Below are 23,451 nucleotides of genomic sequence, written 5' to 3'. Positions count from 1 at the left end.
TGCCAGTTTCCTTCTCTCGTCTAGATTCTGTTTAAAGAGGTACGACCACATTTTTCTGCTCTCTTGACTGGCCAAGCTGCTAAAATGTTGACATATATATTGACAAACCGGTATGTCTAGCCTGAGGCGGAAAAGAAAAATTTGCTTCCTACTGACTTGTAAATGCATAATGAATTACAGGTGCTCAGAATTAGCATGCCCAGCTCATTAATTTGCCAACTTCCTCTTCTGGCTCTGTGTAGAGAGTTCAGGCCTGAATGCTGGGAAATGTACACTACTTTAAAGTGTTGTTAAAAGTTTTTGCATTTTGCAAAGTGAGGGAATCATTCTTGCACAAAATACTTTGCGGGGGGAAAATCTGCCAAGTGAAAAGTTGTGAAATGGGCCGCCAGCTTGTGACACCTCGTTGGTGTGGCTATAATCTTTCTTAGTCGTGGAGTCTCTGGAAACTTTGATTTTAGCATTTTCCTTTTGCCCAGTAAGTTGTTCCCATATGCCTGCCCCACAACACTTTTTTAAAAAAATCAGGGATAGTTTGGCATAATAGGATAACAGGGTTAAACTCAACCTACTGAACTGGTTTTTTTTTTGTAGCTGTTCAATTGTTACTTATAGCTGCGAATACTTTGTGTTGGGGAAAGATGACTATTATTGTTCTGTCATATTAAACAAAATTACAGCGAGACAGTAGTTGCTCTGTTGATCTTTAAGGAGCCATGGGTCCTGGTAGAACTTCTGTTTTGCATACAGAAGGTCCCCGATTCTAGTCCCAGGTATTTCCAGTTAAAAGAACCAGGCAGTAGAAGAAAGACCTAGACCTGAAAACCCTGAAGAGCCACTATCAGAGTCACATGAAAACACATGAAGCTGCCTTATACTGAATCAGACCCTTGGTCCATCAAAGTCAGTATTGTCTACTCAGACCGGTAGCGGATCTCCAGGGTCTCAGGCAGGGGTCTTTCACATCACCTACTTGCCCGTGGCGCAGAGTGTTAAGCTGCAGTACTGCAGTCAAAAGCTCTGCTCACGACCTGAGTTCGATCTCGACGGAAATCGGTTTCAGGTAGCCAGCTCAAGATTGACTCAGCCTTCCATCCTTCCGAGGTTGGTAAAATGAGTACCCAGCTTGCTGGGGGAAAGGGAAGATGACTGGGGAAGGCACTGGCAAACCACCCCACAAACAAAGTCTGCCTAGGAAACGTCGGGATGTGACGTCACCCCATGGGTCAGCAATGACCTGGTGCTTGCATAGGGGACCTTTACCTTTTACTTGCCTAGTCCCTTTTAACTGGAGATGCTGGGGACTGAACCTGGGACCTTCTGCATGCCAAGCAGATGCTCTGCCACTGAGCCACAGCCCCTCTGGCTCCTCTCCTGAAGACTCTTTGCGAGAGTCACCGAGCCGGTCGAAAGGGGTCATGACAGTGTAAGACAGTGGGGCTCTTTATGTTTTAAATAAATGCAAAAAGCCTATGTCTCGTACACTCATAGACCTTAACCCAATAAAAGATGGTGTTATGTGGGTCTCTTGGATTACTGCTTACGTGTGGTGATAGAGATGGACAAGAAGGCATCTTCAAAGTGAGTCCTTGTAGACACAACACATAGTTAAATTGTGGAACTCCCTGCCCCAGGTTGTGGTGATGGCTGCCAACGTGGAAGGCTTGAAGAGGGAAGTGGACGTGTTCATGGAGGATAGGGCTATCCATGGCTACTAGTCAAAATGGAGACAAGTCATGATGCATACCGATTCTCTCTAGTATCAGAAGAGCATGCCTATTATTTTGGGTGCAGTGGAACACAGGCAGGACAATGCTTCTGCTGTTGTCTTGTTTGTGGGCTTCCTAGAGGCACCTGGTTGGCCACTGTGTGAACAGATTGCTGGATTTGATGGGTCTTGGTCTGATCCAGCATGGCCTTTCTTATGTTCTTAAGGAACTGGGTGTACCTTGAAAAGAATGGAAAAGTATTCTCTTGGAATTAAAATAATGCCATAAAATGCTTATGTTACCTCAGACTGTTCAGGTATCCAGTTTCCTTCAATGCCTGTAATTGGCATTGCTTGCTCTGTACGTAGAAGTATGTGTTTGTGTTCTAATGCTTTTCAGGAATGGAAGCCCCATTGTTTGTATATTCACGGAAATTAATTGTGTTTGAGTGTGAGTCTCTGAGAAATTCTTGGACATAAAATCTCTAGACCTTATCAATAAATGCTAGTTAGTGTCAGTGGGATAATTTCTCTTAACTTGTTCTTTTGATTAAATTGATTTTATTAGTATTTAATTCCATCAAGCCTCTTTTCACTTGCTTTCGTTTCAGTACTGTTCATAAAGTAAAAGCCAGTGTGGTGTAGTGGTTAAGAGCGGTGGTTTGGAGCGATGGACTCTAATCTGAAGAACCCACTCCTCCACATGAGCGGTGGAGGCCAATCTGGTGAACCGGGTTGGTTTCCCCACTCCTCCACATGAAGCCAGCTGGGTGACCTTGGGCTAGTCGCACTCTCTCAGTCCCACCTACCTCCCAGGATGTCTGTTGTGGGGAGGGGAAGGGAAGGTTTGATTCTTCAGTTTGATTCTAAGCTGGTTTGATTCTTCCTTAACTGGTAGAGTAAGTCGGCATATAAAAACCAACTCTTGTTCTTCTTGGTCTAGTCACAGTTCTCTTCGAGCTCTCTCAGCCCCACCTACCTCACAAGGTGTCTGTTGTGGGGAGAGAAAGGGAAGCCGATTGTAAGCTGGTTTGATTTTCCTTAAAAGGTAGAGAAAGTCGGCATATAAAAATCAACTGTTGTTCTAAAAACCAACTCTTCTTCTTCACACAAGATAAGATGTTTCTCTGATGTATGTAACATATGGTTGATTTGTTGGCATAAAAACCTGAGTGCAGAAGTATGTGGGACCATAGCTGGGTGGTTGTCATCATGCATTGCATGCACAAAGTCCCAGGTTCAATACCTGTCACCTCCTGTTAGAAGTCTGAGATTTTGGAGAGTCACAGGTGGTTGAACTAGGAAGCTCAGGGTTAAGCAGACTGATAATCTTACTCGGCCTAAAGCGGTGATATATATTTTGTCGACTCTGGAGACCTATCTTTCAAGTTTCCCTTCAGTCTGTATCATTTTTGATAGTTGATCTTTAAAGATTATTCACAGTTTACTGTAATTTTTAGATGCAATCGAGGACTGAATCATAATTGCTGTAACTGTTTCCAAAGAAGTCTGTGGCCGCAAAGCCAGGAAAACTGACGTGGAGATAACAGTCAAAGCTAATCTTGCTTTTTATTATGCTCTCTGTATTTTCGTATGCTTACCCCTTCTCCCCTTGAAATTTCTTGGGTTATTTTAATACAAATAGTACTAGGGCCTAATTATTTACAATGTATGGAGTGTCATGTCATGGGATAGTGCAGGTAAACGCCCCTTTTCTTGGACACATGCTTAACTCTAGCCATGCTTTACATAAATAGAAAACCTACAAACTGAGGGAAGCAAGATTTAACAGCGGTATCATATGCAGAGTTACTCCAGAATAAGCCCATTAAAAGCAATGCATAAGATTAGACTTTAGGGTATCACAAGTTTTAAGGGAAGCCGCGATAAAATCTGTACTGTTTTGCAAGGCTGATTTTACCTACCCCCACAATTTGTCTTGTTTCATATTAAAAACAGCTACAGGTTAACTGAAACAGTTTTTTTTTAAAACACAGAATTGTAGGAACTGTTTTGTGAGATATTATGCCATAAGAATTATTCTGTGTCTCAGAACTCTGAACTAGAGAGAGAATTTTATTTTACGAGACCATTTCACTCAAGGAAGATGATTCTTCCTGGTACCAGGAATAAATCAACTATTGTCTGGGAAACTCCAAGGAGCCCTGGTATGTAAGGACAGGTGGTATGTGCTGTCGAAGAGGCAGGTGCTCCTATGTAAATGTAGATGAACTTTGGACTGGCCATTTAACAAGGCCTTTTGGTGTGTACTTATGATTGTACCAGTGTGCGCTTTCGTGGACTAGAGTACCAGAACAGACCAGATGCTGGATATCTATGATATTTTGTTAGCAGAGAAGAAGAGTTGGTTTTTATATAGAATCATAGAGTTGGAAGGGACCACCAGGGTCATCTAGTCCAACCCCCTGCACAATGCAGGAATTTCACAACTATCTCCCCTAGACACCCCCAGTGACCCCTACTCCATGCCCAGAGATGGCCAAGATGCCCTCCCTCTCATGAACTGCCTAAGGTCACAGAATCAGCCTTGCTGACATATGGCCATCTAGCCTCTGCTTAAAAACCTCCAGGGAAGGAGCGCTTACCATCTCCCGAGGAAGCCTGTTCCACTGAGGAACAGTGGCCATAGGTTTGCTGCCATACGTTTGGGTGGCCATAAGTTTGCTGCGGCTTGACTGCAAACAAACAAACAAACAAACAAATAAACACTTGAGCTGTTCCGTCTTTGCTCTTCGATGATGCGGTTGTGTTTTCATATGCTTGTGTCCATCATTCACATGTCATGTTATGTAGATGTACATCTAAATGTGTCAGTTGTCCCTTAAATGACAGATTTAGGATTAGGAACAGTTTTGAAAAGGGGAGTCACTTTTGTGGCAGAGCAAATAATATGTCTGAGATGAAAAGATGCCTTTTGTAAACTTTGCAAAACGTACATAAACCTCACCCCTGGCGTGTTATTGGTCAGTAAGATGGTTCCAAGCTGTCTGCTACAATTATCCTTCGCTGTTCTGCTTGTGAATGAATGGCGCGGCTGTGTCGGCAGGCCTTTATTCAGAGCTGCCAGTTGGAATCTTTTGTCTGTCTGGCAGCCTTATAAAGAGCAGGATTGGAACGACAGAATAATGAGGCAGTGTGAGTTCACGTATGGCCAGGCAAGCTGAGAAGGCCAAGAGAGTTTGTGCGTCTGTGCATGCAGAGTACCTGCTTGCCACTCAGGCTGCATGCGGAAGAATCTCTTCCTTTTTAAACTTGTCTGCTTGGAAGAGGTCAGATGAACTCGACCTCTTCCCTTGGCTGTCTGAACAAAAGAGGTTCCATCTAGATATTAGGAAGAATTTTCTGTTAGAGCGGTTCCTCAGTGGAACAGGCTTCCTCGGGAGGTGGTGAGCTCTTCTTCCCTGGAGGTTTTTAAGAAGAGGCTAGATGGCCATCTGTCAGCAATGCTGATTCTATGACCTGAGGCAGATCATGAGAAGGAGGGCATCTTGGCCATCTTCTGGGCATGGAGTAGGGGTCACTGGGTGTGTGTGGGGGGGAGGTAGTTGTGATTTTTCTGCATTGTGCAGGGGGTTGGACTAGATGACCCTGGTGGTCCCTTCCACCTCTGTGATTCTATGAAAACCCAAGTCTTGGACCTTTTTTTTTTTTTGCCATCAAGTCACAGCTGACTTATGGTGACCCTGTAGGGTTTTCAAGGCAAGAGACGTTTAGAGGTGGTTTGCCAGTACCTGCCTCCGCGTCACGACCCTGGTTTTCCTTGGAGGTCTCCCTTCCAAATACAAGCCAGGGCCGACCCTGCTTAGCTTCTGAGATCTGATGAGATCGGGCTAGCCTGTGGCATAGAGGTCAGGGCATAGAGACCAACAAAACATTTCAGGATATAGACTTGTGAGTCAAAGCTCACTTCGTGAGATGGTATCTGGAAAGTTTTGTTGGTCTCTAAGGCGCTACTGCAGTCAAAAGGATTAACATTAACAGAGTGGTTATAAGAATATATATATACAATCTTCAAGCAAATATGTGTCACTGAATCAAAGCTGTGCCTCGATACTCTTGCTGCTGCCACACAATCTGGCCATACTATCCAAGATTTCAGATTCAAGGAGTTATACCATTCCTCTGATCATTCCGGGATTTTTTTTGGAAAGATGGGTGTAATAAAGGTGAAAAACGTTTTATTCTGATCTTGCACACTTTCATTTTAAATGTTTTATACAGTTATTCCTTTATTCTCTACACTTTCTGAACTGTTAGCTCTCCCTTTTTGTTGAATGTGAGCTCTGGAATGTTTTGCAGTTGCAATCATGTCTTTATTTCTCCTTGTTTAAGTTATATAAATGAAGTAAATAAGTTCCCTCAGTAGATATTTGGATTGTCGTCTGTTGGTTTTCAGCTGTCAGTGCTATTTCCCCCCTTGTTTTTATTATTCTTCCTGATTTTTTGAGTTCTCATTCTTTCCTAATTACTGCTGTATGTCTTGGTTCCTGTAGTTCTGTTTTCTCCCTTTGGTCTCTGGTGGTGTCTGTAACAGTCCTGTCTCTCGCTATGCAGTCGTTCAAACTTGCATCCCTGTCAAATCGAGTCACCGTCTCACCCTTCTAATTTCTGCCCTAGTCTTTGGCCAAACTACCCTGCTGTCATTTTTCGTTCATTTTCTCACCATGCTTTGTTGTTTTTTTCTTCCTTTCTGTATGTGTTCAGAAAGGCAAACATGTATATTCCAAGCATTTATATACTGCCCTCAATTTTCTCTTTTATTTAAATGTCTAAAATTTTATTTAAATTGTCTAAAACACTGCTGAGAACAGCATTCGAGTCCAGTAGCACCCTAAAGACCAACAGAATCTCCCCAGGGAATAAGCTTTTGTGAGTCAAAACTCACTTCATTAGATACAGATAGAATGACGGTCCATCAGCCCTTATATCTAGGTCAGAAGGTGGGAGCATGTTACAGAGAAGGAATTAAGTTCCCTAAGGTCAAACAAGCATACATAAGGGCCAGAATTAAGACAAAGTGCAAATGATCTTCTGTAATTATATATAATTAATTCTGTAATTATATATAATGAATTTATTACAGACAAAAATCAACAACTTTGTATACGGCCCTACTATATGTTACAAAGAAGGGCCAGTTGGAGTTAGGTAGCAGAGGTATAGTGAAAAAGATAATCGGCTTGATTAGAGCTAGGAGACACGCATGGAAGAAGAAGAATTGGTTTTTATATGCCCACTTTCTCTACCACTTAAGGGAGACTCAAACTGGCTTACAATCACCTTACCTTTCTCTCCCCACAACAGACACCTTGTGAGGTAGGTGGGGCTGAGAGAGCTCTAACAGAGCTGTGACTTGCCCAAGGTCACCCAGCTGGCTTCATGTGGAGGAGTGGGGGAATCAAGCCTGGTTCCCAAGATTAGAGTCCACTGCTCCAAACCGCCACTCTTAACCACTGTACTATGCTGGCATAGAGGCAGAAAATGCAAAGACAGTGAGAAGACTAACAATTACCTAGTGACGGTGGTGGTGTAAAGGGCCGTCAAGTCACAGCTGACTTGACGGCACTTTTCAAGGCAAGGGACGTTCGGAGGGGGTTTGCCATTACCTGCCTCTGCATAGGCCGAGAGATTTCTTAAAGGAGGAGTGGGGAATCAAGCCCGGACCCCAGGTCTCAACTAACTACACCATGCTGGCTCTAGTGAATGTGCACCAGGTTAAATACTCTTGAGTCCTAATCTTGTGCCAACGAATAGTCTGGGGTTTAGGACTGGACTATTAGAATAGTTGCCCCAGTCTATGTTGACTTGGAACTGAATTCAGTGGTACCTACTGCAAGGCAAATTTGCGGAGAATTCCAGCCCAGATTTCTCTGCCTGGGTCTTCCCGTGTACAGAATGAAGATGGCACACCAGATCATGAACTTCAGAGGAGGAACTGTGAGTGATAAAATCATGTTTCCTTGATGTGCTATAGGAAGTGAAAACGTTTTTAGCATTCTTGGGTGACTGACAGCAAGCGACTAGGCTGCTAAATAAAAAAAAGAGCAAGATTATGATATGTGAACTATCACTTGAGAAAAAAGAATTTAAGGGAAAAATGTAATTTTGATTTCCCGGGTTTTTTTGTAGGCTTCTCAGAAAAACAATGTGAAGAACTTTCCTTCCTTTGAACCAGAAGTGCTTTCTGTTTTCGTACCTCCCTTTATCAACAAGCAGGAGTTCCAAGCGACGACTATAAACAGCAATGCATTCAATAACACGAAACGCCGTTCCTTTCGGAAGAAAAAAGAGAAATCGAAGATCGAAAGTGCAAGAGCTCTAAACGGAACCCAGAAGGTGCCGGAGACCGAGGATATTAGCGTCCCCAAAGATGTTGACCTTAATGGGTTGCCCCAGCTTTGCTTTCCAGGTATTCTGTGGCCCATTCATTTAACTATCATTTTGGAGTTGGGTAAATGAAGGGGAGGGGCCGTGGCTCAGTGTCCAAAGCCTTTGTAGAGCCAGCGTGGTCTGGTGGATAAGAGCGGTGGTTTGGAGGGGTGGACTCTAATCTGGAGAACCGGGTTTGCTTCCCCACTCCTTCACATGAGTGGCGGAGGCTAATCTGGTGAACAGGACTTGTTTCCCCACTCCTACACGTGAAGCCAGCTGGGTGACTTTGGGCCAGTCCCAGTTCTCTTAGAGTTCTCTCAGCCCCACCTACCTCACAGGGTGTCTGTTGTAAGGAGAGGAAGGGAAGGTGATTGTAAGCTGGTTTGATTCTTCTTTAAGTGGTAGAGGAAGTCGGCATATAAAAAGCAACCCTTCTTCTCCTTCTCCTCCTCCTCTTTACAGATGAGCATGGTGGAAGTGGTTGGATAATATAGTTTGAAATATTTCCTTTCTTTTATCATGCCGTGTTTTATTTACTTATTAAAACATGTATTTATTACAACATTTTCCTCTTGGTTCAGGGCGGTTTCCAATAATAGTTAAACATTCCCAACTAAAACAAAAGATAAAATAGCAAGCCCCAAATCCCTCCCCCTGTACAAAGACATAAAAACAGCAATTAAAACATTGGTCAGGAAGGAGGGATCACTAAGGGAATGCCAAATTAAACAGAAATGTCTTCGCCCGCTGGCAGAAGAAGGCACAGAAGGAGACAGAGGAATCTCCCTGGGGAGAGAGTTCTAGAGCTTTGGTACCACGTCTGAGAAGGCCCTTTCCTGGGTTACCACCTGCCTAATCTTAGAAGTTGGGGGCATCCAAAGCAGGGCCTCTGAATATTACTGTAATTCATGGAGTATGAGGTTGCAGAAGATTCAGTAAAGTTTTATCACGCCCGCCCCCCCAATGCACACACAAACACACACACTTCCCTGGATCAGTTTGATTGCTTTTTTAAGGTTAGGGCTTGTAACTTGTTTGATTGGTTAATGGGAGGAGGGAATATTTCTGCTATAAGTAGTGCTCCTAATTTTTTTTTAAATGGTCTTGTTCTGCAGGAGGATTTTTTATAACAAGAGAATCAAAGGCTGACCATATCCATTTCCTGGTTTTCACGGATGTTTTTGGTAACAGGACATACGGTGTAGTCGCACAGTATTACCACCCTGTTCAAGTACGTTGTTTAGTTTTGTGTTATATTCCACATGCAACCATTCCAAATGTGAAATCAGTTATTAGCAATTGATGATTGTTTCCAAAAAGTATTCAAGTGTGTCTGTATTTTGGTAAGTTCTTCTAGTTTAGAGCATCCCCTCCAATGTGTTGTTACCAGCATGGTGTAGTGGTTAAGAACGGTGGTTTGGAGTGGTGGACTCTGATCTGCAGAACTGGGTTTGATTCCCCACTTCTCCACATGAGCAGCAGATGCTAAACTGGTGAACTGGGTTGGTTTCCCCACTCCTCCACATAAAACCAGCTGGGTGGCCTTGGGCTAGTCACCGCTCTTAGAGCTCTCTCAGCCCCACCTACCTCACAAGGGTGTCTGTTGTGGGGAAAGGAAGGGAAGGGGATTGTAAGCCGGTATGATTCTTCCTTAAGTGTTAGAGAAAGTTGGCATATAACAGCCAACTCCTCCTCCTCCTAGGGCAACACATAATGTAGAGCTAAATGAAGTGGTATTTGTTATTTTGTCTGCCCAGACAGTTTTGTTTTTATTATGTGAATGTTGTCATGTTGAGTTGGATTTTAAAAGTAGAATATGGAATTTGGCAAATATTTGGTTTGCCAAATATTTTTAAAAGTGAACAAATGTTGGTGCTTGAGGTGTATGCTGTATCATGTCTGAAACTGGCCTAGGACAGACTTTCATGTTCTGTGTATTCCCTAAACACCCTTGCTTTCAGGGGTTTCCAAAACTGAAAATTCCAGTTTGTAGTTCAGGACTTCACGGCCAGAGTAACTCGCCACTTTCTTGCAGGATGGACACATCTCTTCCAATGGCCAGGTTCACTGGGAGCCTCAACAGACTTCTAAAGCTGCTGCATATTTCGCACCATATGCTATTTGTGTCATATCCAGGTATCCATACTTCAATGCCCTCAGAGACTGCCTGTCTTGGTAAGAAGTGTCAATTTATGCTGTTCATCTGGTTGCTCTGTTTCCATAGCTGCTGTTTCATCTTGATTTGCAATTTGAAGGGTGAGCATAAACCGTAGTTTGATGGTTCAGATACAGTAGCAAACAACGGTTTGCTCCCAAGCAGGAAGGGCAAGAGGGAATCGCAGCGAGCACATGCATAGAATCATAGAGTTGGAAGGGACCACGAGAGTCATCTAGTCCAACCCTGTGTGCAATGCAGTAAATCCACAACTACCTCCCCCCCACACCCCTGGTGACCCCTACTCCATGCCCAGAAGATGGCCAAGATGCCCTCCCTCTCATCATCTGCTTATGGTCATAGAATCAGCATTGCTGACAGATGGCCATCTAGCCTCTGCTTCAAAGCCTCAAGGGAAGGAGAGCTCACCACCTCCCGAGGAAGCCTGTTCCACTGAGGAACCGCTTCTTCCTAATATCTAGACAGAAACTTATTGGCTCTAATTTCAACCCGTTGGTGCTTGTATGACCTTTTGGGGCAACGGAAAACAACTCAGCACCATCCTTTATATGACAGCCCTTAAAGTACTTGAAGATGGTTATGATATCACCTCTCAGTCGTCTCCTCTTCAGGCTAAACATACCCAGCTCTTTCAACCTTTCCTCATAGGACTTGGTCTCCAGACCCCTCACCATCTTTGTTGCCCTCCTCTGGACACGTTCCAGCTTGTCTACATGCTTCTTAAATTGCGGTGCCCAAAACTGAACACAATACTCCAGGTGAGGTCTTACCAGAGCACGGTTGTTCCAAGTGGCTCATGAAGCAACAAGAGGCATGGAAGGCTGAAAGCTGTTGAGAGTCAATTGAGGGGCAATGTTTGGAGTACGATAGAATAAGGCGGAAGTTAAATAGCATAAGAAAAAATGTTTAAAAGGAACGGTGACTCCCACAGAAAGGGGGGTGGATTCGTCTCCCGTTTTGCATCTCACTTTTTGCTGTCCCTTTCCATTTCAGTTTGCTGGTGCAATTGAAGCCCTACAAGGATTTAGATGTGGATGGTTGTATAAAAGAATTTGCTGCAAAGCTGTCTTTAATACCCAGTCCTCCCCCAGGACCGCTCCACTTGGTAATTTCTCAACCTGCTATAGTCGATGACGCTGAAGTTGCTTTTGTGCAGGAGCATGTGGGGGAAGACCTCCATGATACAGGGCTAGCTAGCTGAACTCCTTATCTGTTGTTCCTGTAGATATTTAATATGAAGCCACTCCAAGTGATTTTTCCATCTCAAGAGGACCCTGACAGTCCAATTATTGATCTGGATCTTCATCTTCCCTTCCTGTGCTTCAAACCAGAACAGGTGTTACAGGTACAATACGGCTGTTTAGTTTGAAGCTAGTGGAAACGTGTTTCATGTTCTTGCGTTTGTTAATCCCACAATATTATTAGGTTGTTTTCTGTTGCCCCAGAAGGTCAGACCAGAACCACTGGGTTGAAATTAAATTAAAGAGTTTCCTGGAGAGGAGAAGACTGAGAGGGGATAGGATAACCATCTTCAAGTACTTGAAGGGCTGTCATATAGAGGAGAATGCCGTGTTGTTTTCTGTTACCCCAGAAGGTCGGACCAGAACCACTGGGTTGAAATTAAAGCAAAAGAGTTTCCGTCTAGATATTAGGAAGAACTTTCTAACAGAGCGGTTCCTCAGATGAACAGGCTTCCTCGGGAGGTGGTAAGCGCTCCTTCCCTGGAGGTTTTTAAGAAGAGGCTAGATCTGGGCTGGTGAGGCATGGCCTGTCCTGACCAAGTGACATTTATGTCTTATCTGGTCCTCGTAACAATTTAGTTCGACACCCCTGCTTCTGCTTTAGCTTTTCCGGAACCATTCCTTATTGTCTCTTCTGCGGACCCTTAACAATTATGCGGTAATCTGTCCCCACTGGTTCATAAATTGGAAGCACGTACCGTCAGTTCTTCTCAAATAGGGGTTTTGTTTCTTTCTTTCATGGAATGCCACTGTGATGACTTGAAAGAAGTCCTTCCTCTATGCTAATCATGCAGATATGTGGCAGTGAACTGTATGAGGTCAAATCCTTGACACAGTTTGGTGTTCACTTCTGCTCCCAAGGTACCCAAAATGTGGGAACATGCTGTCAGAATGCTCCTCTCGTAGATTAGAATCACTGCTCCCACTGTTTTAGATCATTTTTTGTTTTCTGGGGGAGCTTTTAAAAAAAATACTCAGTGCATGTACTTGAAAAGACGTGCAATGTACTGTCTTTTTCCTTTGAGGGAGGGCTGTATATACTGTTTGTGTATCCCTGTCTCAAGAATTAGGTTAGATGGACTCTCAGACAATTCACGTTTACTTGGGTGAGTTTTGTGCGGGAAAAGTTGTAGGCGGGGCGTGTCCTTAGTCTGAACAAGGGTTTGTGTTCTTGAAGAAAGATGCCTTATAAGATATTTGTATTTGAGGTACAGTGGGTGGAAAGTAGGTATTATGGAGAAAGAATTCTTATTAGAGTTAAAGGAGAAGTGATAAGTATGTCTAAGAGTAGCAGTATTAGATATTGATTGTAATGTTAGAATTTGGAGCTTTGATCAATTAGTGACAAAGTTAAAGAGTAAGAGTTTTATATGATATATATGTAATTTAGAGCAGTTCATTAAGTGGAATTTATTGTATAAATGAGCTATATTAGATCATTTATTGGCTTATTAACAACTATTCACTGATCTCCCTGGAAGAAGTTTTAATCTGCGTGTGTATGTGTTTGTTGACGTGTTTGTAATGTTTAAATTTTTAATAAAATATATTTTTAAAAAAGAAAAAAAGATGCATTTGAGCAGAAGTCAACAATACCAAAGGGGTGATAGGATTTGTAAGAGGCATAAGAGCTGGTAGCATGATCTGTTGGCTACAATGCTCCAGTTCAAGTCTCACCTTATGCTCCCATTTCCGTTCAGCGATAACACTGGTCTGCTCTACAAGGCTGTTGTGTAGGTTACTGAGATAACTGTATATGAAGGGCTTGAGCACTTTAAATGTGCAAGATAAATGAGATAGTATATGCTGCAATATTCAGCACATCTGCATGTGAAAGTTTTGCTGATGGTTTTTTCCCTCCTCTTCCCCAGATTATAACTTGTATTTTAACTGAGCACAAAATAGTTTTCTTTTCTTCTGACTGGGCACTGCTGACGCTCGTATCCGAATGCTTCATGCTGTATCTTCATCCTATTCAGTGGCAGCATACTTTCGTGCCTATTTTGTCTCGACAAATGTTGGATTTTGTCATGGCCCCGACATCCTTCCTCATGGGTTGTCACCTTGATTACTTCGAAGAAGTTAGCAAGGTCTGTTGTGAATAATTTGTACTTTTCCCCTGGGAACTTAAATGTACTTGCCCTTTAAAACTTGTGTATGCTTCTGCAAAAAATAAACCTAAAGTAATACATGAATAGTTCCTTGCCCCCCCTTCTTTAGATGTTTAAAGGGTGATTAGGGGGCGTGGGGAATAATCCAAGCAGCTTTAAGCCCTGGTATTGTAGCCAACACATGAACATGTGAAACTGCCTTATACTGAATCAAAACCTTGGTCCATCAGTTAATATTGCTTACTCAGACTGGCTGCAGATCTCCAGGGTCTCAGGCAGAGGTCTTTCCCACCGTCTCCTGCCAGATCCTTTAACTGGAGATGCTGGCGATTGAACCTGGGACCTTCTGCTTGCCAAGCAGATGTTCTGTCACGGCCCTTCCCCAGGGGCAGTTAACCGTCTCACTTGGATGACCAGGAGAAGTAAGCAGATGCTTAACCTTAATGAGAGTTCATCATGGCGTCCAAATGAGACTGATTGCATTTGCGGTTTGATCGAACTCTAATCTGCCTTGGTGTCCAATTTCACAAGATGTCAGCGTTTGGACCCTTGGGCAAGTTGGAGCTTCATCCAGTATATGGAAAAGAGAGATACATGAGCGCAATAAACAAGCCACACCTTTGCATTATTCGGAGAAATCTGTTTAATTAGAGTTTGTTGTGATGCTGTGATTCTTATTAGACTCCTAGAAATAAATATAAGCATGGGTCAATATTTCTTCCAGATACAATGCTACTAATGTTGGGTCATTATATATCTTAATTATTAACTTGTCTGTTTCTAACATTTTAAAAAGGAAGCTGATGATTTAATTCTAATTAACATTGACAATGGGGACATTGCACAATCCAAATCATTTGAAGATGAGGCTGAAATTCCAGATATTCCCCTTCAAGCAGCAGAAATATTTATAACAAGGTAAAAACAAATATGTAAATCAAAATGAAATTATTCAAAATGTGTTGTTTGATTCGAAGAAATAAGACATCAGAGCAAGAGATCTTTATGGGGCTGCATTAATATGCGTTACCCGGGAATTTAATTTAGTTCTCTTTGCATTATCTGTTCTCCGCTGTATCCTATTTTAAAACAAAATTATATGTGGGTGCGTTTTAATCAAGATTGGTAGTTCATTAGATTGTGCTACTGGTGTTCTCTGCCAGAAGTATTTTACTCTTGTTAGCGAGATCTAAAGCTGTAGTTTAGTGTAGGGCAGGGGTCTCCAACCTTTTTGAGTCTGTGGGCACATTTGGAACTCTTGACACAGCACGGTGGGCGCAGCAACAAAATGGCTACCACAAAATGGCTGCTGCAGGAGGAGGCGCCAGCCACAAAAATGATTGCCACAGCTTAACTTTAGTAACATAATGTAGATCCTTGTGCAGGGGTGGCGGTAGCTGCCAAAGCATCATTTTAAAAAATCTGCATAGCCAATCTGAAGCCTCGCTGAGCAAAAGTCCTGCCTGGCCCCACCCACTTTCTGAAAAGTGTTGGCAGGTGCTATGGTTCCCACGAGTACCACGTTGGGGACCCCTGGTGTAGGAGTTTGTGTCAAAATACTGGCTTCTCCTTGACAAACAGAGGCAAGGATTATTGATAACTGGAGCTTCATCTCATCCAGGGTTCTTGATGTTTATGTAAATAATTTAGTATTTGGCAAAGAAGTATGGCTCAGTGCTTGCATTTGCTTGATCTTCCCCTGCTCAGTTTGTGGGGGGAGGAAATGGATCGTGGGAGATTTTGAGGCAGTAAGATTAGAAGGATTCACTCCTCCCTCGCTGGAGTAAACAACCTCACTGGGACTACATGGAGACATCTTAGCGGTGACGGTTGTGGGAGCATTTAAATTGATCTCTACTCAGAGAGCTGATGGATATCCTGAAATCCGCAAGAAACCACAGCATTCAGATTTCAAACGGAACGTTCTGATTTTGAAGTGCGCATTCCAATATGATGATGAAAGTTTCCATATACTTGTAAGCCTGACAAAGGGAGCTTTGACTCTAAGGCCTGTATCCCAATACCGTATATACTCACGTATAAGCCGAGTTTTTCAGCCCAAAAAAAGGGCTGAAAAAGCCGAACTCAGCTTATACGCGGGTCAATACGGTAAGAGGGGGGAGGGGGGAACTTGCTGCCGTCGCCACCGGGCCCGCGCACCTTTCCCCGGCCAGCAGCAGCCTTCCTGGGCCGGCAGGAGGCCCCTCCAGGCCGGGCCGCCGCGCCCGTTCGGCTTCCTCCGGCCGGCAGCGGCCTTCCTGAGCCGGCAGGAGGCCCCTCCAGGTCAGGCCGCCGCGCCTTCGCGGCTTCCTCCGGCAGCAGCCTGGAGGGGCCTCCTGCAGGAGCAGGAAGGCCGCGGCGCCGCCGATTCGCCGCCTCTCCCGGTGAGTAGGGGGTTCAGGGGCTCTTCCCCCTCCCCCCTTGGATGGCACTGGGGTCGAGGTGGGTTGGGGTGGGTCGGGAGGGCCCGGGAGGCCGGCGGGAGGGCGACCTGGGGCAGGGGCAAGATCATCCCTGTGCTCTAAAATGGCGGCCACCATTTTAGAGCGCAGCATTGCCGGTAAAGGGAATTTCTTATTGACCCTCGGCTTATACGCGGGTCAATAAGAAATTCCCATTTCTGGCCTCAAATTTGGGGGGTCGGCTTATGCTCGGGTCGCCTTATACCCAAGTATATACGGTAATCTCTTTGGTCTCTAAGGTGCTACTGGACTCTGATCTCTGTGTCCTGCTGCAGCCCAACACAGCTACCCACTGAAACTGTATAGCAAATATGTCAAATTCTTTTGCAGACCGAGTTGGCCATACATGCAGCTGACTCTGTATGGCAGGGGTGGGGAACCTTTTTTCCGCCAAGGGCCATTTGGATATTTATAACCTCATTCATGGGCCATACAAAATTAGCAACTTAAAAGTTAGCCGACCAAGCCCCAAGCAGGCAGCTGCCCCAGATGACCCCCCCGCACGGGCAAGCAGGAAGGCATCCAACCGGTGGCCCACTCGCCCACCTGGTGGCATAGGATGGTCTGTTGCACCAGCCGGGCATAGCCGTCCAGCCGCATGCCGGAGTTGCTCCTGCTCCGCATGATCGGGGCCGGATTCTACAGCCGGCTCCTGCTACCTCCGCCTGCAGGGATGAAGTGAGGACACACTGGCTAAGAACTCTCTCTCCCCCGCCCGGTATTGTGGCCCTGCCCCCTTTAACCCCTCAATTGTTTCCACTTCCGCCCCAGCCCTTTTGTAGTACAGAGGGAATACGTTTCTCCACGGCCTGGGTGGGAAAGGATAAATACAGTTTCTTGGGCAGTCCTAGCAGCTCCATAGCTAATGACTCTTCTGCAAGGGGGGGGGAAGGTTCCTTTTCTCGGCAAAACAAACTCACATCTGCCTTGAATAGAGGCTATTCCTGTCCGCGGGAGGGGGCGGATGGCCAGTCTTAGATCCTTCTGAGATAGAGATCTGCCAGGACCCAGTAAGGGCCAGACCAAATGATTTTGCGGGCCTTAAACTGCCCCCGGGCCTGATGTTCCCCACCTTCTGTATGGGGTTGGGCTTTTAATCCATCCTTATTTTGGAATCTTTCATTTTAATTCTGGAAACACGTTTAGAGTGCAATCATAAGGGGGGAGCGAACCGGCTTAGGATCCGACGTAATCTTGCGCTGGCTTAAGTGCCCATTTATCCCGTGATAATGGACGCTTATGCTGGCACGGGGAGCATTTCCACTGGTGCCTGGCCACCGCGGAAATGCACCAGCCTCCCTCGCCAGTGTCCACCTGGCAGAAGTCCTCGCCCCGGCATCCCAGAAAGCATTCCCGGGGCGGTTCTGGGGGCAGAGCTGCCATTAGACAGCTTCCTAATCCCTTTCAGGCCGGTAACGCCCCCTTTGCCCTTACCACGAGTTACGCCACCTTTTTAGGTGGTATCGCCCCGTGGAACGCTATAGAGCGGTTCCACGGGGCTTGCGAGTAAAGGCAGCATTCTGGCTTCGGTAGAGGAGCTGGATCCTGCTGTGGGTCTGGCTGCCGCCTAACCACCCCCACCCTCGGGGATGGGCTGTAAGTAACCAAATCTTGCAGTACAATCATAAGCAGAAGTTACTCTCTTCTAGACCCATTGACTTCAATGGATTTAGACGGGTGTGACTCTGCTTACTGCTAATGGTACTGTTAATGACCTCTTTCTACCATTGTTATAACCAAACTCTATAGAGATTGCTCTATTGAGGGGCAATTTACATCAGATCTCCAGAATAACTTTCACCCTGTATACCTTAATTTGGTGCAACCCCCACTTCCATGTATGAAAATTGCCTGTATGGGTAGACTGGAACTGCCTTTGTATAATGAAGCAGGCCATCAGATCTTGTGAACATCCATAGTGGCTCATAGATTCATCTTCTGCTTGGTCAGGAAGAGAGTTTTTTCCAGCTGTGCTGTGTATACAATACCCAACAAAGTGTTTGCAATATCTCATCTCCAACTCAGTCCAGACTAATGTGTATTCCTTGTCCTGTGCTGCTTGGGGTATTCCTCAGTGGCAGAGGCAAGTGTACACACACCATCTGGTGCCAGAATAATGTTAGTTGTTGTTGTGGTGGTGGTGGTGTAGTGGTTAAGAGCAGTGGACTCTAATCTGGAGAACCGGGTTTGAGTCCCCACTCCTCCACGTGAACGGCAGTCTCTAATCTGGAGAATCAGGCTGGTTTCCCCACTCCTCCACATGAAGCCAGCTGGGTGACCTTGGGCCAGTCACAGTTCTCTCCCAACTCTCTCAGCCTCACCTACCTCACAAGGTATCGTGGGAAGGGGAAGGGAAGGTGATTGTAATCTGGCTTGAGTCTCCTTAAAAGGTAGAGAAAATCGGCACATAAAAACCAACTCTTCTTCTTTATTTGGGGGTTAGTGCAGAGTTTGCCAGTTTTACTTTCTGGACCCAGCCCCCTCTAGGCTTCTTCCTCCTGTTGCATGGGTGCCCTGCATGCCCATGAGTTTGGGACTTACAAACAAAAGAGAAGATTCAAGGGTGACCCTTGGCATTAGTCCAAATGGATGTTCTCCCAAAACAAAGTCACATTCAGGGATTAAGCATCTCCCATTTTGCTCCTCCGGCAGGGTCGAAGGCCTTCAGCTGCATTATGACCTCGAGCTGTGCCACCGGGGCTCCTGCACAGACCTTGGTGAACTCCAACTCCGTCGGAGGAGCTGGCAGCAGAAACTGAATTCCGAAGTTCAACAGATCACTCTGCAGTTGATCGTCAATATTTTTAGGTATCCTGTTAAATGTGCAGCTGTTATCTCCTGTTGCATATTTGAGCGGTTGGTTGCTATCCTTTGCACTAAGTTATGGTCCCCAGATTTGACAAGTGAATCAGTAGGGTTGTGACATGGAATCATAAAGTTGGAAGGGACCACCAGGGTAATCTAGTTCAACCCCCTGCACAATGCAGGACATTCACAACTACCTCCCCCCCACACCCCCAGTGACCCCGACTCCATGCCCAGAAGATAGCCAAGGTGCCCTCCCTCTCATGATTTGCCTAAGGTCATAGAATCAGCATTGTTGACAGATGGCCATCTAGCCTCTGCTTAAAAACCTCCAGGGAAGGAGAGCTCACCACCTCTCAAGGAAGCCTGTTCCACTGAGGAACCGCTCTGTTTGAAAAATCTTCCTAATGTCTAGATGGAAACTTTTTTTTTAAAATATTTTATTAAATTTTCAAGACGGAAACTCTTTTGATTTAATTTCAACCCGTTGGTTCTGGTCCGACCTTCTGGAGCAACAGAAAACAACTCGGTACCATTCTCTGTACGAGTTGTAAGCCCTTCAAGTACTTGAAGGGGGTTATCATACCCCCTCTCAGTCTTCTCCTCTTCAGGCTATACATACCCAGCTCCTTCAACCTTTCCTCATAACGTTAAATCGACCCTGGTCCACACTGCCCACAGTTCATGTTTATTTATTTGTTAACATTATTTATAGCATGCCCCTAGGGCAGGGGACCACCACCAAGTCGTGTCCGTAGAATGAAATGTCCTTCGGGGGGTTATCGGGGTGGGGGTTCTACCATATTTGTTATACGCTATAGTTAACAGTTTGGGAGCATCCTGTGGGCTTGCCTTTTCCTTTCCCTTTCTTTCCTCTGCTGTTCTATTTGCCTTTTTCAACTTTACCCGTAGTTTAACCTTGTATCTTGGACCAAGGTTGCTAACCAGTTAGCTTCAAGTAAGAGTTTCAAACCAGCTTCAGATCCTGGTTTATGGGTTAAACGTTTTTTAAAATTAACCGCTGTGTTGACACAGTGCTAAGCCCATGGTTAATGTTGAAAGAAGGTGGGGGGGAGCATTTGAGTGTGGGGGGCGGCTGTTGGTTTAAGATCTTAGGCATAGTTAAAACTGTGCTGTTAGAAACGTCAGTCATGCTTCACCGCAACAGCTCTCCCAAACCTTTGTGATCAGAAATAGAATTCTAGCTGTATCTGAAGAAGTGAGCTGTGGCTCACGAAAGCTCATGCCCTACCAGAAAATATTTTTGTTAGTCTTTAAGGTGCTACTGAACTCTTGCCCTTTTTGACTTCTACGGTTGTAGATGGAAAACGTGACAACGCTGCTCTTGAAACGTGGATAATAATGTATGAAGGCTTGCATAACCAGTAATCCTGAGGACAGAATTGGGTACTCTTGGAGTAATTATCAGGCAGGCTCTTTGTCAGATTCTCAGAATGTGGTTTATTAAGGTTTTATCACTGACTAATGAACCCTGTGTAGAGTGGTAAGCTGCAGTATTGCAGCTCTGCTCACGACCTGAGTTCGATCTCGACGGAAGTCGGTTTCAGGTAGCTGACTCAAGGTTGACTCAGCCTTCCATCCTTCCGAGGATGGTAAAATAAGTACCCAGCTTGCTGGGGGTAAAGCGTAGATGACTGGGGAAGGCAATGGCAAACCGCTCCGTAAACATAGTCTGCCTAGTAAACGTTGTGATGAGATGTCACCCCATGGGTCAGTAATGACCCAGTGCTTTGGAGGAGGGGCCGTGGCTCAGTAGTAGAGCATCTGCTTGGCATGCAGAAGGTCCCAGGTTCAATCCCCGGCATCTCCAGTTAAAGGGACTAGGCAGGTAGGTGATGTGAAAGACCCTGCCTGAGACCCTGGAGAGCCGCTGCTGGTCTGACAATACTGACTGTGATGGACCAAGGGTCTGATTCAGTATAAGGCAGATTCATGTGTTCATGTGACCCGGTGCTTGCACAAAGGACCACCTCTACCTTTAATGAACATTTAGTGAAGAATGTGTGCTATATGTGAAAAGTATTCGATGAATGCTTTCTTGTAAAGGGGTAAAATGATGTAGAACCGCATCCAGTCAGCATTCTGCCTGGTGGCTTGATTGTATTTCTGTGCAACTTCTCTTCTCTTTCTTCTCTTCTTTTCCCACAGTAGTATCTTTCTTTCCTTCTACTGTTCTAAGCACCAGAACCCGGGAACCAAGGAAAGTAAATATTTAAAGTATTTCTTACTGGCAAATCAGGATATGTGTTTCTAATAGTTGGCAATAAGGTCACCTGTTGCATGCAGAGTTACTTTTGTTTGTTTTTTTGCTATCAAGTCACAGATGACTTATGGCAACCCCGTACTGTTTTCAAGGCGAGAGACCTTCGGTGCTGGTTTGCCATTGCCTGCTTCTGCATCGTGAACCCTGGTATTCCTTGGCGGTGTCCCATCCAAATACTAGCCAGGGTCAGGGCTGAGAGTGTGTGACTGGCCCAAGGTCACCCAGCAAGCTTCCATGGTGCGAGTGGGGATTTAAACCTTTCCCAGATCCTAGTCCGACACCTTAACCACTACACCACACAGGCTCTCATCAGAGATACTAGGCTTGAATAAACCATCTTTTACACTCCTAGTATAGATGGCCCTGACCTGGATGGCCCAGGTTAGCCTGATTTTGTCGGATCTCGGAAGCTAAGCAGTGTCGGCCCTGGTTGGATTGGGAGACCATGGAAGGATGTCCAGGGTTGCTACGCAGAGGTAGGCAATGGCAAACCCCCTCTGAACGTCTCTTGCCTTAAAAATGCTGTGAGGGGTCGCCACGAGTTAGCAACGACTTGATGGCAAAAATAGATAAATAAATAAAAGCATAGATTGCTTTAAAAAAGGATCTTACTCATTTCTAGTAGGTCTGTCAGTGGCTACTAGCCAGTTCAGGTAAGAATCGACCGTATGAGTATAGAGACATCTTTTGGGAGGTCTAATTATCAAATGCTAGGGACAAATTGGAATGTAATGTCTGAGGCTGCAGAAAAACCATTCCCTCTGACTTGCAGTTGCTGTCTTTTTAAAATGTGACAATCCTTTGCCTTAACTCTTTTGTTATGAGTGCCGGATATGGCATAAATGTCACTTGGTCCAGCTGCATCAACAATAAAGGGGAAAAAACGTAACCCTAAAAACAACAGAATTCAGTACCCAAAGGTCAAGAAAAAATCAGCATCCAAGGCCAAACGTTATACAATATAAAGGTATATATTTATTACAGGCTAAAGTCAGCCCTGGTTAGTATTTGGTGGGAGACCACCAAAGAATACCAGGGTTGCTGTGCAGAGGAAGGCTCTGGCAAACCACCTCTGTTAGTCTCTTGCCATGAAAACCCCCCAAAAGGGGTCACCATACGTTGGCTGCGACTTGAAGGCACTTCACACACACACAAAGTCAATAACATATATAATGCCCTGCAATAGCCTGCCAAACCAACATGCTCATGTACACATACAACACAAATAGACATAAAACCACAAAATTAGACTTTGACCAAACGCATTTTGGCCAAACGGTCTTTTTCAGTGATCAAAACAATCACAGTTCCAGACTACCAAGGTACATAACTTTATAAAAATCTTTATGACTGTAGCTACGTTGTGTTAGCAGGATAACAATTAATATATATAACTGCAAGACTTTCTCATCTGTTTTAGGCTTCCATACAAATGGTAAACTAATCCCCGTGTGTGTTTCCCTCTTAAATGAGATGTTATATTTCAGCCATAAACAAAATTGTCAAAATCTCATAGTCATAAAGATGTCTCAAAGTCTGGAGTAGTTATAAGGTATAACACACATAACCTTTTAGAAAGTTATGTACATTGTTAGTCTGGAATTGTGATTGTTTTGACCACTGAAGAAGGCCATTTGGCCAAAACGCCAAATATGGATTAAATCTTCCTACCCTAACCAATTAACCCTATGCAAATGTGCCTTCATGACCTCCTGTGTAATCCTGTTTTGTCAATAGGGAGGTGAAAGACCATCTGAATTACGAGCACAGAGTATTTAATAGTGAAGAATTTATGAAAACGAGGGCTCTAGGCGATCAGCCGTTTTATAGAAAGGTAAATCTTATACAGAATTTGTTTGAACTGTTTTTCCCTGTTTTGTTTTTTAACTGGAGCGTTAAAGAAACATTTACACATGTTTTGGCTGCAGTTTGCTTTGATTTGTTTGATTATTTATGTATTAATCACAAAATCATCTTCCCTGGGCGAAAACGTTGGGAAAAGTAATGGGTAAGAGCAAGAGTCACTGCAGAGGTATTGCATGCAAAGTGATCCCCAGCATTTCAGCATGTTAAAGCTAACTAACCAGTCTCCTTTTTGGCTATTTCTTGGCTCCACCATCAACCAATTACTATGTATGGGTGTGGAATCTGGACAGTGAAGAAAGCTGATAGGAAAAAAGTAGATTCCTTTGAATTGTGGTGTTGGAGGAGAGTGTTACAGATACCGTGGACGGCCAAAAAAACAAATCAGTGGGTTATAGATCAAATCAA

At 44.6% G+C, this 23,451-nt stretch overlaps 1 protein-coding gene across 1 annotated transcript in view; it reads left to right on the top strand.

Moving 5' to 3' along the window:
• DENND3 (DENN domain containing 3) overlaps positions 1-23,451 on the top strand; it is a 43,633-nt gene that overhangs the window by 957 nt on the left and 19,225 nt on the right. Inside the window, exons 2-10 of the mRNA XM_056854685.1 lie at positions 7,859-8,138; positions 9,217-9,332; positions 10,137-10,276; positions 11,271-11,382; positions 11,503-11,622; positions 13,390-13,608; positions 14,426-14,547; positions 18,744-18,899; positions 22,918-23,014. Of these exons, the coding sequence (XP_056710663.1) occupies positions 7,859-8,138; positions 9,217-9,332; positions 10,137-10,276; positions 11,271-11,382; positions 11,503-11,622; positions 13,390-13,608; positions 14,426-14,547; positions 18,744-18,899; positions 22,918-23,014 (1,362 nt within the window). The remainder of the gene's footprint in view (positions 1-7,858; positions 8,139-9,216; positions 9,333-10,136; positions 10,277-11,270; positions 11,383-11,502; positions 11,623-13,389; positions 13,609-14,425; positions 14,548-18,743; positions 18,900-22,917; positions 23,015-23,451) is intronic.

The sequence above is a fragment of the Euleptes europaea genome, chromosome 8, assembly GCF_029931775.1.
Source record: "Euleptes europaea isolate rEulEur1 chromosome 8, rEulEur1.hap1, whole genome shotgun sequence".
NCBI classification, from domain to species: Eukaryota; Metazoa; Chordata; class Lepidosauria; order Squamata; family Sphaerodactylidae; genus Euleptes; species Euleptes europaea.
This window is presented reverse-complemented; position numbering and strand designations above follow the sequence as displayed.